At 48.2% G+C, this 17,140-nt stretch overlaps 2 protein-coding genes across 2 annotated transcripts; both read left to right on the forward strand.

The window, feature by feature from the left end:
• The first annotated feature begins 10,496 nt into the window (after positions 1-10,496).
• LOC149994640 (interferon lambda-4-like) lies at positions 10,497-12,219 on the forward strand. The gene is made up of 6 exons (XM_090259080.1): positions 10,497-10,518; positions 10,771-10,946; positions 11,376-11,447; positions 11,530-11,673; positions 11,873-11,947; positions 12,121-12,219. Exons 1-6 carry the CDS (start codon positions 10,497-10,499, stop codon positions 12,217-12,219), a joined length of 588 nt encoding a protein of 195 aa, XP_090115206.1.
• A 2,869-nt stretch (positions 12,220-15,088) lies between these two features.
• Positions 15,089-16,599, forward strand: LOC149994641 (interferon lambda-3-like). The gene is made up of 6 exons (XM_090260178.1): positions 15,089-15,155; positions 15,258-15,439; positions 15,745-15,822; positions 16,086-16,229; positions 16,331-16,414; positions 16,501-16,599. Exons 1-6 carry the CDS (start codon positions 15,146-15,148, stop codon positions 16,597-16,599), a joined length of 597 nt encoding a protein of 198 aa, XP_090116304.1. The 5' UTR covers positions 15,089-15,145.
• The last annotated feature ends 541 nt before the right edge of the window (positions 16,600-17,140 follow it).

The raw sequence follows: 17,140 nt of genomic DNA on the forward strand, positions 1-17,140 counted from the left end.
GAAGAAATTCTACCTGAGTGCTTAGAACAACAAACTCAGGCGATATGAAGAAAATACTAGCTCCTTCATTGCTTGACTTCTGGTAGGGTGAACAATTTTTGAGAGCTTTGTTAGAGTTAGCATATGTGGCCTCAACTCTAGACTTGATGCTAGTGGCTGAGTAGAACACTGGACTTGCCCCCACCACTCTGCCACTGTGCTGGTGACTTCTATCAACCCCTCCACATCAGTCTGTAGCCCATACTGGGCCATGCAATACTGCATCTGGGAGGCTCCCCAGTCCTCTGGTTTGTGGCTGGGTTCAGGCAATGGGAGGGGCTGGCAGGGGATTGAAGGGAGGACGAAGAGCAAAGCTGGAGGATTTATTCTGAGTTCCCCTGGTTTCTCCCTATAGGGTTGGGGTCTGACAATAGCTGTGTTTCTCAGTCTACAGCCACACTGTCTGCCTCACCTCATCCAGGGTAGTACTTGCTCTCCAAGAAGCTAGTCTCTGGGTGCATCACCAGCTCTGTTTGATTCCCTAAACCCTGCTCATTTATTCCCTGGTTAAACATTTCAGCTTTCCACAAGCATCATTTTTTTGAGGTTTTTATTGACATTTTTATTAAGGTAATTGTAGCTATGTATGCTTTATAAGAAAAAATATATAGAGAGAGTTTCAGCCAAGATGGAGGTGTAGGTAGACACACTGCATCTCTCTCCACAACTAAGAAGGAATACAACTACCTCAAAACTGGAGACAACCAGAAGTTCCAGAAAATCGAGCTGCATGGAAGTACAACAAACAAAGATATAAAGAAGGAATACTGTCCAGGCAGGTAGGAGGGTGGAGAGAACAAGGTGTGGAGGCTGTGGTGGTGGTGGCAGTGACAGCAGCTGTGGCAAGCCATCCCAAAAGTGCAGTCACACATTTTAAAAAGTAGGGAGGAACATCTGGGGAGCGCTTCCAGCACCATACCAGACTGCGCAGCTCACAGTTCCAGTGCCGGGGAAAATAAAGCCACATTGTGAAAACCAGTGGGGGTTGGGGTGGCAGAAGAAACTGCCAGTCTCTCAGCAGAGTCCATTTGTTTAGAGGGCCCCACAGTCCTAGAACATCCACAGAGCCACCCACTCTGGGAACCACAACCAGGGCAAGAGCTAGAGAGGTGCCAGTCCCATACAGGAAGTGGGAGAAGTGCCTGAAAAGGGGGCAAGTGCTAAGCAAGCAGCATTGTTCCCTCTATGGCCCCTCTCCCACTAAAGGACCACAAAGTGGTGAAATGGGTCACCCCACACTGATGAATATCTAAGGCTCTGCCCCTTACAACATAACAAGTGTAACTGCCCTATCTAAGACACAGAGGAAAACATAGGACCCTTTCTAGTTAAGGAGACAGAGAAGTATGGCCCAAAAGAGGGAATATATCAAGGTTCCAGTGAGACAACTAAGCGACAAGGAGATAGCCAACCTAAGAGGTATGGAGATAGCCAACCTAACAGACGCAGAGTTCAAAACACTGGTGATAAAGATGCTCACAGACTTGCTAGATATGTTTGAGTATGGCAAATGCATAAGAGAAGAAGTGAAGACTATGTTAAAGGAAATGAAGGACAATCCAGATGAAACCAATGGTGAAGAGAAGGAAACTGGAGTTCAAATCAATGATTTGGAACTTAAGGAAGAAATAAATAGTCAAGCAGTAGAAAATGAGGAAACATAAATTGAAAAAAATTAGAAGAGGATTAGGAACCTCTGGGTCGACTTTAAACATGCCAATATCCAAATCATAGGGTTGCCAGAAGAAGAAGAGGATGAGCAAGAGTGAAAACTCATGTAAAAAAATAATGAAGGAAAACTTTCCAAATTTGGTGAATGAAATAGACATACAAGTCCAGGAAGCACAGAGAATTCCAAACAAGCTAGACCCAAAAAGGACCACACCAAGACACATCATAATTAGAACAGCAAAGGTTAAAGATAAAGAGAGAATCTCAAAAGCACCAAGAGAAGAGAGTTACCTACAAAAAGGTTCCAATAAGACTGTAAGCTGATTTCTCAAAAAAAAAAAAAAAAATTGCAGTCAAGAAGGCACTGGCAGGAAGTATTCAAAGTGATGAAAAGCAAGGACCTACAACCAAGATTACTCTATCCAGCAAAGCTATCATTTAGAATGGAAGGGCAGATAAATTGCTTCAGACAAGGTAAGCCTAAAGGAGTTCATCATCACCAAGCCATTATTATATGAAATGTTAAAGGAACTTATTTAAGAAAAAGAAGATCAAAACTATGAACATTAAAATGACAACACACTTCCGACCAAAATTGAGGCATAAATAGACACGCTGTGTCTCCCTCCACAATTAAGAAGGAATACAACTACCTCAAAACTAGAAACAACCAGAAGTTCCAGAAAATCAAACTGCATGGAAGTCCAGCAAACAAAGATATAAAGAAGAAATACTCATTCAGACAGGTAAGAGGGGCAGAGCTTGGGCGGAGAGGATGCGGTATGGTGGTGGCTACAGTGGAGGCAGCAGCAGGCCGGAGGAAAAGCGCAGTCACACGTTTTAAAAAGTCAGGAGGCACACCTGGGGAGCTTTCCCAGCTCCTCACCGGATCACACAGCTCACAGTCGCAGCACCAGGGAAAATCAAGCCTCATTGCTTCTGACTGTGCAGACCAGTGAGGGTTGGGATAGAGGTAGAAACTGCCTGTCTCAGCGGAGTCCGCTTGTTTAAAGGGCCCCCACGGTCCTAGAACATCCACAGATCCACCCACTCTGGGAACAAAGGCCAGGGAAGCAACTAGAGGGGCGCCAGTCCGGTGCAGAAGTGGGAGAGGTGTCTGGAAAAGGGGCGAGTGCTGGGCAGGTGGCATTGTTCCCTCTTGGACCCCTCCCCCACATACAACGCTACAACGTGGTGAAACAGGTCGCCCTGTACTGACACATCCCTGAGGCTCCACCCCTTACAACATAACAGGAGCGACAGCTCTACCTGGGAGGTGGAGGCAAACAAACACAGGAGCCTATCAGAATGAGGAGACAGAGAAGTATGGCCCAAAAGGGGAAATGGATCAGTGTTTCAGAGGGAGAACTAAATGATGAAGAGATAGACAACCTAACAGACGCAGAATTCAAGACACTGGTGATAAAGATGCTCACAGGCTTGACAGATATGCTTGAGTACAGCAAACGCATTAGAGAAGAAGTGAAGGCTATGCTAAGTGAAACGAAGGAAAATCCACACAAAACCAATGGTGAAGGGAAGGAAACCGGGGTTCAAAACAATGATTTGGAACATAAGGAGGAAAAATACAGTCAACCAGTGCAGAAGGAGGAAACAAGAATTGAAAAAAAAGGAGGGAAACTTCCCAAATTTTGTGAAGGAGATGGACATACAAGTCCGGGAAGCATGGAGGGTCCTAGGTGAGCTGGACCCAGAGGGGACCACACCAGGACACATCATGATTGAGATGCCAAAGGTGAAAGATAAAGACAGAGTCCTGGGGGCAGCAAGAGAGAGACAAAGAGTTGCCTACAGGGGGCTGCCTATAGGACTATCAGCTGATTTCTCAAAAGAAACTTTGCAGGCAAGAAGGGACTAGCAAGCAGTATTCAATGTGATGAAAGGCAACCTGCAACCAGGATTACTCTTTCCAGCAAAGCTATCATTTGGAATGGAAGGGCAGATGAAGTGCTTCCCAGACAAGGTAAAGCTAAAGGAGTTCATCGTCACCAAGCCATTATTATATGAAATGTCAAAGGGACTTACTTAAGAAAAAGAAGATCAAAACTATGAACACTAAAATGACAACCAACTCACAACTATCAACAACTTAATCTAAAAAATAAAAACAAAATCCAACTAAGCAAACCAGAATAGGAACAGAATCATAGGCATGGGGATCATTTGGAGGGTTATCAGCTGGGAGGGGGGAGGTGGAGAAATGGGGATATGGTGCAGGGATTAAGAAGCATAATCAGTTGGTACAAAATAAATAGAGAGAAGTTAAGAATAATATAGGAAAGGGTGAAGCTGGTGAAGCCAACGAACTGATACGTACGACTCATGGACATGAACTAAGGTGGGTGGGATTGCTGGAGGGAAGGGGGCTACTAGGTGGAGGGAAGCGAAGGGGAAAAAATTGGAACTACTGTAACAACATAATCAATAAAATATACTTTAAAAAATGACAACACACTCACAACTATCAACAACAGAATCTGAAAAAAATAAAAACAAACTAATCAACCAGAATAGGAACAGAATCATAGGTATGGGGATCATTTGGAGGGTTATCTGCTGGGAGGGGGAAGAGGGAGTAATGGGGAAATAGTACAGAGATTAAGAAGCATAATCGTTTGGTACAAAATAGACAGGGGAAGTTAAGAATAATATAGGAAAGGGTGAAGCCAAAGGACATATATCACAACCCATGGACATGAACTAAGAGGGATGGGATTGCTGGAGGGAAGAGGGGTACTGAGTTGAGGAGGGCAAAGGGAAAAGAAATTGGGACAACTGTAACAACATACTCAATAAAATATAGTTTAAAAAAGAAATAATACAGAGAGCTCCTGTGCACTGTTTACCCAGTTTTCCCCAGTAGTTACATTTTGCAAAATTAAAGTACAATATCACAACAGAGATACTGACATGCATGCAATCCACCCATCTTATTCAGGTAACCCCAGATTTTCTTGTATTGTGTGTGTGTGTGTGTGCGTGCACACACACGCGCGCACATGCACATGTTTAGTTCTACACAGTTTTATCACATGTGCAGGTTCATGTATGTATCACCACAGAGAAGACAGAACAATTCCATGAGCACAAGGACCTCTGGGATTGTCCTGTTTATAACCACACCCATCCTTGTCCCTCCATCACCCACCTTGTCCCTAACCCCTTGCAATCACTAATTTGTTCTCCACTTATAAAGTCTTGTCACTTCAAAAAATGTTATATAAATAGGGCCATGTCATATGTAGTGACCTCATGGTATGGGCTTTTTCACACAAGATAATGCCCTGGATATTCATCCAGTTGCTGTGTGTGTCTGTTGTTCATTCCTGTTTCACAGTACAGAAGCACCAGAGTTTGTTTAACTATTCACTTTCTGAAGGGCATTTTTAGATTTTGGGCTATTACTAATAATGCCGCTATCAAAGTTGCCTTCCGATGACCAGGTAGCCATAAGTTTTCATTTCTCTAGAATTAATGTCCAGTGGTGGTTGCTGGTTTGACCAGCAGTTACGTGTTCAGTTTTATGAGAAACTGACAAACTGTTTTTTAGAGTGGCTGTACCCATTTTACATTCCTACCAGTAATTAGAACTGATCCACTTTCTAGATCGTTTTTGAGTTGTGCCCACAAGAAAGTTCTCCAGAGCTTTTTGTTCTTGTTGTTGCGGTTGTTAATCTTGAAGCAGTTTTTGTCGTTGAATAGGCATCTCTAACAGCAGGGTCACAGGAAACCTTTCTGTAAGGACGAAATTTGTCTCAGACCGGTTGGGCCGCTGCAACAAACTACCACAGGCTGGGTGGCTTGTAGACAACAGAAGGTTACTTCTCACTCTGAGGCCAGAAGTCCAAGATGGAGGCTCCTGTGTGGTGTGGTGAGGGCCCTCTTCCAGGAGGCAAAGTTCTCGCTGTGCCTCACACGGAGGAAGGTGCTAGGGAGCCCTGTGGTTTCCCTTTTAGGGGAGAACTCATCCCATTCTTGAGGTTCCACGTCCTGAACTATCACCTCCTAATGACCCCTCCTACGAATACCATCATCTTTGTCTGTTAGAATTTCAACACACCAATTATGAGGGACAAACATTCAGACCATAGCAGTATTAAATGCCATCCCTGTTGTACATGACTCGAGCTAATAACCTGTGTTGCGGTGCTCAGAGCTCAATCCCTGACTGTCAAGAGTTGACGTTTGGTACTTTGCAGTGTCCAGTCCCAGAGCGCTGGCCTCTTCCTGCCAGTACCCATTTTACTGCTAGTTCCTTGGTCTTTGAAGACAGGGGATTTCATTTCAGTCCCATGGTGTATATCAGTTTGGACACTTGGGCACGTAACCTAGGACCCAACTCAAGCTCGCTTGAACAATGGAGAATTTGTGGACTTATAAAACTGTGAATCAGGGTGAACGTGAGGTTTCAGGTAATGTTTACTCCACTAAGACATTGAGAACCTCTGTTTTGTTGTGTTTTGTTTGGATCTTTCAGGTCTCCCTTCCGACAATGGATGATAGGCTGTTTACCCTCACAATTCCAAGGTGGGTGCTAGCAGTTCCTGGCTTTACACTTCATTCTCCTCCAGGAAGGAGAAGACAGCATCCTTCCCCCAAGGTGTCCACGACAGACACATTCTGAACAGACTGGCTTAGCTCATATGCCCACCCTAAGCCCAGTCACTGTGACTGGAGAGGCCAACTGAGTGGCTGCAGTCAGGTCACATGACCCATCCCCAGAGTCACCTTCCCCAAACTATTTGGGTCTCCAATTGAATGGGGGATGCTGGGAAAGGTGGGAGGAGGTGTGGGAAGTTTGGAAAGTATGCTGCATGGATACATTGGGGGATATTTTCTAATGTTTCTGATTTTTCAGAGTTCTTATCTTTTAATTATTTTGACACTTCTCAAAACCTCTTTGCCTTTGAATTTATACACTGAAAAAGAAAGTAATTTTCTCGTATTAATGCTAAGGAAGAAACAGATCTTCAAAACAGTCACTACTTGCCTGTAATTATCAATATTTATTAATGAATTTAATTATAATTAATTAAAAGTGTTCTCATGTAGGAAGCATGAGTAAACAAGCCCAAAACACATCTAAGCTATTCTGTATGTGGCTAGATCAGTCTCTATAGACAAAAGAAGTCAGAGCATCGCTGATCATAACCCAGACGGCCTGGGATCAATGCCCAAAGCTGCATCTACTAACTGTGTGAGCCACACTCATAGTCTCTCTGTGCTTCAGTTTCCTCATCTGTAAAATATCAGCCAGTGAGGGGATCTGTGTCACAGTGTTGATGAGGAATAAAATAATAAACACAAGAGAAGGACTTCAAGTGAAGCCTAGCATACGGGCAGTGCTCAGTACATATTAGCTGTAATTGTTATTACCAGTGATTAAGAAAAACATTTCTGTAATTCCAGCAAACATATAATATTTTTTTATACAATCAGAAGCTGCATAACAATATTTCAGTCAACAAACGACAGACTGCACACACAATGGTGGTCCTGTGAGATTATAATGTAGCTGGGAAATTTTTATCACCAGTGATGTCATAGCTGTCATAGTGCAACACATTAGTCATGTGTTTGTGGTGATGTTGGTGGAAACAAATCTCCTGGGCTGCCAGTTGTATGAAAGTGCAGCACATACAATTATGTGCAGTACATAATACTTGATGATGGTAATAAACAACCATGTTACTAGCTGATGTATTAACTATACTTTTTATCATTATTTTAGAAGGCGCTTGTTCAGCACTTAAGAAGTCTTTGCTGCTGTAAACAGTATAGGGTGTTATGCTGGCAGCAGCCTCGTACATCCCGTTTACCGTGTCTCTTGATGACATCATTTTCTCTTGTGGTTGGTTTAATCTCACATTGTTTTGTTCACTGTGGCCTCAAGTGTACAAAATCCATGCCTAATGCTGCTCATAAGAGGTCACGATTAGAGACAGACCTGGAAGTGTCGTTAAGACCATGAAGGTTGAAAATTACTGATGGCTGTTGCTTGCCAGTTACATAGGTCCCATTTCACTGGAGCCATGACCTTGAGGAACAAGAACCAAGTGATAGAAGCTGTTAAAGGGTCAGCTACCTTGACAGCAATGAGACTAACAGAAATTCAAGAAGAACCTATATCAGACATGTAGAAACCCAACTGAAGACCAGACACAGAGGTGTATGTATCCCTCTTAGCACCATGAGGATCACAACCAAAGCGAAAACTTTGCGATGTTTAAAGAAAAGACTGGTCCTGACTACAATCTTCAATTTACTGACATTTCTAGGTGATTTAAACTAGTCAAGAATTGTTATTCATTACATAAAGTGAATGTGAGTGGTGATTCTGCAGATGTGAAGGCAGCTGAAAAATTTTTGGAAAGTCTAGATAAGCCAATTGTGGAGTAAAATTACTTGGCAGAGCAAATATCCCATAGGGATGAAACCTCCATATGTGGAAAATGGATGCCTGAAAGGACTTTCACCCATAAGGAGGCCAAAGCAATGCTAGGTTGCAAGCCTTTTAAGAACAAGAGAACAGTCTTATTTGGGGGCAATATTGTAGGCTACAAAATGAAACCTTCTGTGATCTGGCACAGTGAGAACCCCAGGATCTTCAAGCATATAAATAAGCACATACAGACAGTGTACTACAGGAGCAATAAAAAGTCATGGATGACCTAGCTCCTCTCCTAAGATGCCCTGCTAAGTTGCTATGCTGGTGAAGGGGGGGAAGTATGTTTGGAGAATAACATACCTTTCAAGATTTTGCTTATTATTAACAATGTTCCAAGACATATTCCTTTTATTGGTGATCTTCATCCCAATGTCAAGTAGTGTGTCTCTCTCCAAAAACCACCTCTTTGGTCCAACCAGCAGGTCTACTGCCAGAGGAGGACCTTTGCCCAGGCTATTGCTGCAACTGAGAAAGATACTGATGCAACACCTACGACTGTATCAGAGCTTTGCTTGCACTTGGGGTGATGTCACCAAGGGTTGTATGACTAGCATTTGGAAGACACTCAGAAGGTTTGTCCATGACTTCCGAGGATTTGCCAAGGATGAAGAGGTTGCAAAAATCCTCAAGGCTGAGATTAAAATGGCAAACAACCTTAACTTGCATGTGGGTGAGGATGATACTGGGGTAGTCCCTGGGGAACTGATTAATGAGGAACTGTTGGAACTGCAACAGGAACTCATGGCTGAAAAAGAGATGAGAGAAAAGGAAATTGTAGGAAGAGAAAAAAAAGATGAACCAAAAACAATTCACAGTGAAGGATTTTGCAGAAGCTTTTGAAGACCTCAACAAGCCCCTTAAAAATTTTGAAAAAATGGACTCCCAACACCAAAAGGTTTTCATTAATAGAAAGGAATGTTCGTGATGCATTACGTACTTACAAGGAAATCTATGATGAAGGAAAACAAAACAAACAAAGCCCCAGGGGACATATTTATGACCAGAATAACACCTCCTCAAGAAGAGCCTCAGGCAGGCCCTTCAGGACGTTATTCCAGAAGAAGACATGACTCCGTGGGTGTTACTGCCCCTGAAGACCTTCCAGATGCATGAGGTGTGGAGGTGGAAGTAAGTGATATTGAAGATCCTGACTCTGTGTAGGCCTACAGTAATGTGTGTGTTTGTGTCTTCCTTTTTACTAAAAAAGTTTAAAAATAAAGAAAATTAAATAGAAAAAGTTTATAGAATAAGGATATAAAGAAATAAAATATCTTTGTATAGCTGTACAATATTTGTTTTAAGCTGTTTTGTTACTGAAGAGTAGAAAAGTTAAAAAGTCTGTTAAGTTTAAAAAGTAAATGTTATAGAAAACCAAGATTAATATTATTGCAGAAAGAAAAATGTTTCTAGTAAGCTTAGTGTAGCTTAAGTGTGCAGTGTTTATAAAGTCCGTGTGGTGACAGTGACATCCTAGGCCTTCACATTTACTCACCGCTCAATCACTCACTCACTCACTCACCCAGAGCAACTTCCAGTCTTGCAGGTTCCATTCCTGGTAGTGTCCTGTACAGATGTAACATTAAAAAAAATATTTTTATATCATATTTTTACTGTACCTTCTATGTTTAGAAAACATAGAAAACCATTGTATAAAAATTGCTACAGTATCCAATACAGTAACATGCTATACAGGTTTGTGGCCTAGTAACACTAGGCTACACCGTACAGCTAGGTGTGTACCAGGCTGTACCATCTAGGCTGGTGTAAGTGCACTCAATGATGCTTGCACATGCAGGATCACCTTAGGATGCAGTACTCAAAATGTGTCCCCAGAAGAAAGACCCAGAGTAGGAAAAACCAGAGAGAAGAGAAGAGGGAATTGTCATGCAGAAAAAGAGAGAGAAAACAGAAAGACACAAACGTAATAAAAGAGATCACCGGAAACCCCCACTATGACTCCCCGTGTAAACTCTTGTACGGACACCGCTGCCAAGTCTGTACCTTCCAAGAGAAGGAAACGGTGTGCTTTCAGTTCATTCCTAGAGTGCAAAAAAAAAAAAAAAAAACCAACCCCAAAACAAAAAACCAACACAGGCAGAAAAGGCAAACACGTATCCAGAAAACAAAAACAAGCAGTTGCCTAAGGCTAGAGTTGGAGGTGAGCCACCGTTGGAACCCTAGGGACAGGCGAGTAAAGTCCTGACTCCTAGGCCAGCATCCTAATGGGCCAGCGGCCAGCGCTGATGTTCGGAAAACTTAACCTGAACGGGGAAGCCCAGCCGCTCACCGTTTCTCAGCCAGGCACATAAAAGCAGCCATGGAGGGTGCAGGCACCGCTGGTGAGGGTGGACACCGCTCGGGACACCTCGCAAGGCACCGTTCAAGGCAGGCCCCGCTCCAGCACAAGGCACGGAGAGCACATTGCAGGTGAGGAGCGAGGGGACAGAGGCTCGGGGTAGCAGAGGTCTCAGGGCCCACCGCGTCTCTCCCCCAGAGACCTGAGGTCGGTCCCTCTGCCAGTCTAACCAGGGGCAAGGGCTGGACTCGGGGCCTACCCCTCGGCCTCCCTGACGTCCCTCGCTTTCTTGCAGGAGCACAGATGAGGCCAAGTGGTGCAGCCGAGGTGTCCGTGGGGCTGTGGGTCTTGGTGACGGTGAGCGTGGTGGCAGATCCCGCCGTGGCTGAACCCCAGCGCTGCGTCCTCTCGCACTACCGATGGCTGGAGCCCAGGGCGCTGGTGGCGGTCAAGGCTCTGAGGGACCACTACGTGAGTGACGCCCAGACCCCCAATCTCAGGGGACGCTGGGCAAGTCGGGGTCGGAGGTGCTGGCCCCTGCCCTGAGAGACCCTAGCATCCTAGCGTCCAGCAGCTGCATCTCGGATCTCAAGGTCCAGAAATCTGACCAGGAGACTTTGTCGGCTGCCTGCATCTTAAGCACAGAAAGTACCTTCATGCCTGTCGCAAAAAAGCGCCCCTCTAGGAGGACTCGGCTCACGTCCGGGGTGGGGGGCAGCGCTCCACCAGGTGTGCATTTCAGTCCGAGTTCACGCCCTCGGAGCGCTCCGTGGTTCAGCGCACGATACACACGACTGTACCGGCGAGTCCGGGTCCACGTCCAGGGACCTCCGACGTCCCAGTTCTTCAGGGACCCTGCGAGGAAGCGCATCCTCACGCCCTCCCTTGCCCCCACCCCAGGAGGAAGAGACACTGAGCTGGAGGCCACGCAACTGCTCCTTCCGCCCAAGGAGGGATCCCCCGCCGCCCTTGGTGAGGCCTGCGCTTTGGACCCAGGAAGGGGACGTAGAGGGGAGCGGGGGCGCGGCCGCCGCTAACTCTGTGGTGTCTTCAGTCCTGTGCGCGGCTGCGCCTCGTGGCCCGTGACCTCTCGGACGCCCAGACTGTGCTGAGCAGCCTTCCCAGCCCCGAGTTGTTTCCCGGCGTCGTCCCGACCCTGGAGCTGCTGGCGGCCGCGCGGAGGGACGTGGTGGCCTGCGTGAGTGTCCCCCGCGCCCGGCCCCTCCACCCACCACCGCTGGCTCCGCTATCTGTCCCGCTGAGCCCCACACCCGTCCAGATTCACGTCCTCTCGGCGTCCCCAGATCTGCGCTCTGGTCAACAATGGGAGGCTCGCAGGCGGAGTCGCTGGATACTCGGTCCTTTGCCTCCTCCGTTTACCTGCTGCCCCTTTTCAGCTCGAGCTGGTGCGGCCAGGCTCCTCGAGGAAGTCCCTCCGGCCACGCAGGGGACGTCCCAAAACGCGGAGAGCTGTGAGTGGAGCCGGCGTCGAAGCCGGTGGTCGTCAGGGGAGGTGGGATGGAGAGGCCAGTGAGGTGGATGGAGATCGGTCGGGAGCACAGGATCCATAGATGGCGGGTGGCGGGGGTTTTCTCGGGAGGAAATTCCTGCGTCAGCCCCGCTCCGCCCCCTTCCCGGGTTCCAGGACTCGCCTCTATGCCACGAAGCCCGCGTCATCTTCAACCTCCTGCGCCTGCTCACGTGGGACCTGAAGCTGGTGGCGCACTCGGGGCCTTGTCTCTGAGCCCGCGACCGACCGACGGCTCCGTGGGGACGCACGGCTCTGCAGGCGGGAGGCTGCGAGCGCGGCTCTGTTGCCCTTTCCTGGAGCCCGGTCTCAGCCAGGAGGCGCTGAAGCTCAGGGGACTCTGCCGCCACCTGCCAGACCTCCATCATCTGGGCTGGATGCGTGAGGAGAGGCAGCTGCTTTTCCAAGGACCAGAACGTCACCCCGGAAGCAGGGACTTTTCAATGGGGCGCATTCCCCTAAGACCTTCCACGGCCTCGTCTGGCACCAAGAGGCTTGAGTCCTGGGTCAACGTGGATCGCTGACCCCCGTATATGGACTAGTTTCTACTTCTCTGGCTACCCAGAAGCCCGGAACCCCGTCTCCCAGGACAGGTCCCACGCCCTGATTTGGACCGCCAGCGTTCGCTTTGAGATTCTATGAATCCGTGACTCTTGGGTGCCCCCACTGGGGAGGCCTCATGCCCTAAGGGATCTGTCAGTGAAAGGGCCCAAGTGCTTGGGTGACTGTACTGTTTTGTTTCTGTTACCCCCTTGCTTTTGTATTAGTGAAAACCCTATGTAATTTGCTCTTCTGTCTTCCGGTGGTAATTTATTGCCCTTATTAAATATTCTTGCATTTACATTGGTTGTTCGCCTCTGATCATTAGAGGGGCACTTTTCAGTGAAAACTTCTGAGCCAGGGAAATCAGGTGACTTGGGTTTCAGTTCTGACCCTGCCACTTAGTTACGGTGTTCCTGGGCAAATTACCTTCTCTGAGCCTCAGTTTCCTCATCTATTATCCTTCCCTTGCAAATGAGTAATGTACAAAGAAATAAATAGTGTTTGTGAAGCTTCCAGCTGAGGCCATAGGGTGGTCTTAATTAATGGTCTCTATTAAATAACCACACACACATAACTACACAAGCAATTGCACTTTTATGTGTCTTAAGTCTATGGGCTGGTGACCTTTGCTGCTAACTGCAGGCCACCTTGCCAAGGTCACACAGCTGTGAGGGTCTGAGCCAGGTTTGAATCCCAGATCCTTTAGCTCCATAGCCCATGCTCTTAATTCACCTCACTGAACTTTGTTCTAAGAATAACGAGTGTGAAGTTTAGGGATTTTGACATCCTTTGTCTTTTTTCAGAAGTGACAGTTGATGCCATGCCTCCTCCCCTGGGTTAAGGCCGCTGCAATGGACAGAAACTGACCAAAGCACTGGAAGGTGACTTGGACACATCCATGCTCTTGGCTTTGAAACTTTTTTGTGTATCAGAGCTCAATCTTTTCATCTAAGGGTCTGTCCACTCTCTCCCTGGAATTTTCAATAATGGAAAAAGCGTATGGGATGGAAGTTAATTGTCCAAAAGCACTTGGCACCTCTGTGCTAGAAATTCATTTTCTTCGTGTGTAGGAGATGTAGCTACACACACAGTAGGTGGAGAGTGTAGTGGTTACTGTTAGGGTGTGAAAAAAAAACTTGTTTAAAATCCTGCCCTCATCACTTATTTCTTTTATGACCTTTGGTAGTTCTCTTAACATCTCTGAGTCCCTGCATTTTACTAAGTACTTATTTATTTATTTATTATTTTAAAATTATTTCAAGATACTTTATATTTAGAGCAGGTCACAGCACTAAGCTTCTGTCCCTTCTGCCAATGCTACTCCACATAAAATGTAGGAAAAGCCCAGTATGCCCTTGATGTTACCATGGGTTTAATACTGCAGGTGGCAAAGCCTTTGTGATGGGGTGAAATATAAAGCACTTGACAAAATGGGGATGTCCTTCTTTTCCTTCTGCACTGACTGCTTCCCCTTCAGATCATCACATAGCTCCCTCCCTCACTTCTTTAAATCTGTGTTCAAATGTGATTTTTCAGGCCACCTCGTTTTGTGCAACTCCCTCCTACCCTCTGCTCTCACCCCGTTTAGTTCTTTCGTTTTCTGTTCCCTGGTGTAAGGCACACCACGTGCATAACTGCCTCACGCAACTCTCCTTGAGTCCTCTCTAGTAACAGGTTCCTGGAAGGAGTGCTTTGTCGGTTCTTTTTTTCAACGCTCTATGTCAGGCACCTTGAGCCATGCCCGACACAAAGTGGAGCTGACTAACACTTGGTGAATGAATGAAGGTGTTTGTCGCAAACTAAGCTGGTCCCCTGAAGTCCCTGGCCACCCCCAGTTCCCTAGCAGAGCCTCCTCTTCCTGGGTCCCTCTGTGCCTGGACAATTCAAGGTGTTAGTGAGGCTCCCCTCCTCCCCGTTCTTTCTCTCTCAGTACCGGGTGTGGAGGGGAGGGAAGAGCTGACCTCTCTGACTCTGAACTCAGGGCTGATTTCCCTTTCTGATGCTGTCCGCCCGCCTAGCAGCCTTCTCTCTCTCTCTTCTCACCCCTGAACTTCCTATACGTTAAACAAGCTCTCTAGGAAGTAAGTTCCAGATTCTTCGTGGCAACAAGCCGGGAGGTGCCTTTCTCCTCCTCTCCCTGCACTGGGGCGTCATGCAGAAAGGCAAGTCCCTCTGTCCCTTCCCCATCCAGACACTGTGACCCCTCTTTGGGGGGCTGAGGCTGCCCCTCTCCTGACACTCATCTTAGGAATTCACCTCCTGTAGGTGAACCTGAACCTGCGTCAGTTTCTCTTTCCCTCCAGCTGCTCACCTGGCTCATGGCCCCGCCCTGCCCGGGCTTCCCCAGCCTGGGGCCTCCCCTAGTGGCGGTTGTTTTCACTTTTCCTACATCAGCTGGAACTGCCCGTCTGTCTAGGCTAAAAGCTGTACCATGGAGCTCAGGCAGCAGAGCTGGAAGTTCAGACACAGAGCAGTGGGCTGAGACCCTGAAGAACAGACTGAGAGCTGTCACAGTGAACGAGGCTGAGTGAGACACCCAGGCGACAGCCTCTCAGTGGACACTTGGATCCCCCTCTGCTGGTGGAGGCCAGAGACGAGGATGAAGCTGGGTGAGCCCCCCACAATGACCATGACCCTCACCGCCCCACAGCCCCCACCCTCAGCCCCTGACCCTCTCCGATCCCTCATCGGTCTCTCCTTCTGTAACACAGACTTGGCTGTGGGTTGCACACTGGTGCTGATGCTGATGACCACGGTGCTGACCAGGACGGGAGCAGTTCCTGTCCCCACGTCCCTCAGTGCCCCCCCGGGTGCCAGGGGCTGCCCCATGGCGCAGTTCAAGTCTCTGTCCCCACAAGACATGAAGGCCTTCAGGAGGGCCAAGGACGCCTTGGTGAGTCTCCCCACTGCCCCACCTGCTTTGGGTGACCCTCCACCCCTCCCTTTTGATCACCTGCTCCACGTGGCTCAGGGTGGACCTGTGCCCCCCTTCACTGGGAAACCTCCACCTTTTGCACAGTGGGCTGCCGCTTGCTCTCGCTGCTTTGGGCTGACCCATGTTGCCACGCAGTGGAGATGCCTCTCCCATCCTTTTGGAAGTTAACCCCCCTCCTCGTGTTATTAGTCTCCCTCCAGTCCCACTGCAGGGGTCTAACCTCAGCCCTCCAGCTGTGGGCTGACCTCTGCCCTTGCCTCCAGGAAGAGTCGCTCTTGCTGAAGAACTGGAGCTGCAGCTCCCGCCCCTTCCCCAGGACCCGGGACCTGAGGCAGCTGCAGGTGAGCTGGGAGAGTCAGGTCCGGCCCTGGCCTCACCCGGCCCCCTCCTCTGGCTCCTTAGGTGGCCCCTTCGCCTCTCCTTCTCACTTGTCCCCTTCTCCATGCCCTCCTGGCCAGGCCCCCTGACCTCTCCTCACCTGCCCACACTGGCTGTGTCCTCTCACCTGTCCCCTGATGTTTTGCTCTCGCCTGTTCCTCCCTCAGTGCCCCTCACCTGTCCTCTCTCACGCGCAGCTCTCACCTGCCTCCGTCTCCCTCCTCAGGTGTGGGAGCGCCCCGTGGCCTTGGAGGCTGAGCTGGCCCTGACACTGAAGGTCTTGGAGACCGTGGCTAACTCGAGCCTGGGGGACACCCTGGACCAGCCCGTTCACACGCTGCGCCACATCCACACCAAGCTTCAGGCCTGTGTGAGTGCTCTGGGCTCCCAGGCCATGTCTGTGGGCTCTGACCCCCGTATGTCCCCCTCTGTCCCAGGCCCTGCCTCACGCTTCACACCCCTTGCCCACAGGTCCCAGCTCAGGCCACAGCAGGCCCCAGGCCCCGGGGTCACCTCCACCACTGGCTGCACCGCCTCCAGGAGGCTCCAGAGAAGGTGAGAGACCAGGGAGTCACTGGCATCTGGGGGCCACTGGGAGCCCAGATGGCAGAAGCCACTGACCTGTCCCATCTTCCCTACAGGAGTCTCCTGGCTGCCTTGAAGCCTCTGTCACATTCAACCTCTTCCGTCTCCTCACCCGTGACCTGAAATGTGTCGCCAGTGGAGACCTGTGTGTCTGACCCTGAGACCCACGTGCCACCTGCCCCATCATCTTAGATTTTATTTATGCACATGCCACTTTTCTTAATTTATTGCCACCTACCCACTATTTATGTATTTATCTGTGTGAATTTTCAAACTCACACTCAATAAAATATTTATTTTTTTACTTTTTGTAAAAATTGTGCAAATAAACAATGAGGAAAAGATGCTATATGTGCTTTGGGATGTGTGTTTTATGTGGATTTGATCTTTCATGTTTGGCTTTGAAGAGGTCTGATTCCTGCCTGAGTCCACTTTGGTGCTGACCCCGTGGACCATTGACCCATCTTCCTTATTCCAATTCCCTCCTTTTGTAACAGAACCCTTGGGCTGCTCCGATTGAAGCAGAACCCACGGGCTGTTTAGTTAGGGGCCCGATTGTCCGCCGCCAGAATTATAACTCTGAATACCAGAGTTTGGTGAAAAGAAAAAGAATTGTTTATTTACACATAGTCCTGCCTCCCCGTCCCAGACCTGGCCAGTCCTAGGAAAGTCAGAAACACCATTTCCCTACTTCCC

Source organism: Furipterus horrens, unplaced genomic scaffold (assembly GCF_987537825.1).
Source record: "Furipterus horrens unplaced genomic scaffold, mFurHor1.1.pri manual_scaffold_13, whole genome shotgun sequence".
Taxonomy (NCBI): Eukaryota; Metazoa; Chordata; class Mammalia; order Chiroptera; family Furipteridae; genus Furipterus; species Furipterus horrens.

Excerpts from the sequence above, each read along its gene's own strand:
- LOC149994640 (XM_090259080.1), top strand. The coding sequence starts at position 10,497 with ATGGAGGGTGCAGGCACCGCTG. Across the intron at positions 10,947-11,375 it reads AGGCTCTGAGGGACCACTAC|GAGGAAGAGACACTGAGCTG; the intron begins GTGAGTGACGCC and ends CCCCCACCCCAG. Across the intron at positions 11,948-12,120 it reads GTCCCAAAACGCGGAGAGCT|GACTCGCCTCTATGCCACGA; the intron begins GTGAGTGGAGCC and ends CCCGGGTTCCAG.
- LOC149994641 (XM_090260178.1), top strand. Across the intron at positions 15,440-15,744 it reads GGAGGGCCAAGGACGCCTTG|GAAGAGTCGCTCTTGCTGAA; the intron begins GTGAGTCTCCCC and ends CCTTGCCTCCAG. Across the intron at positions 15,823-16,085 it reads GGGACCTGAGGCAGCTGCAG|GTGTGGGAGCGCCCCGTGGC; the intron begins GTGAGCTGGGAG and ends CTCCCTCCTCAG.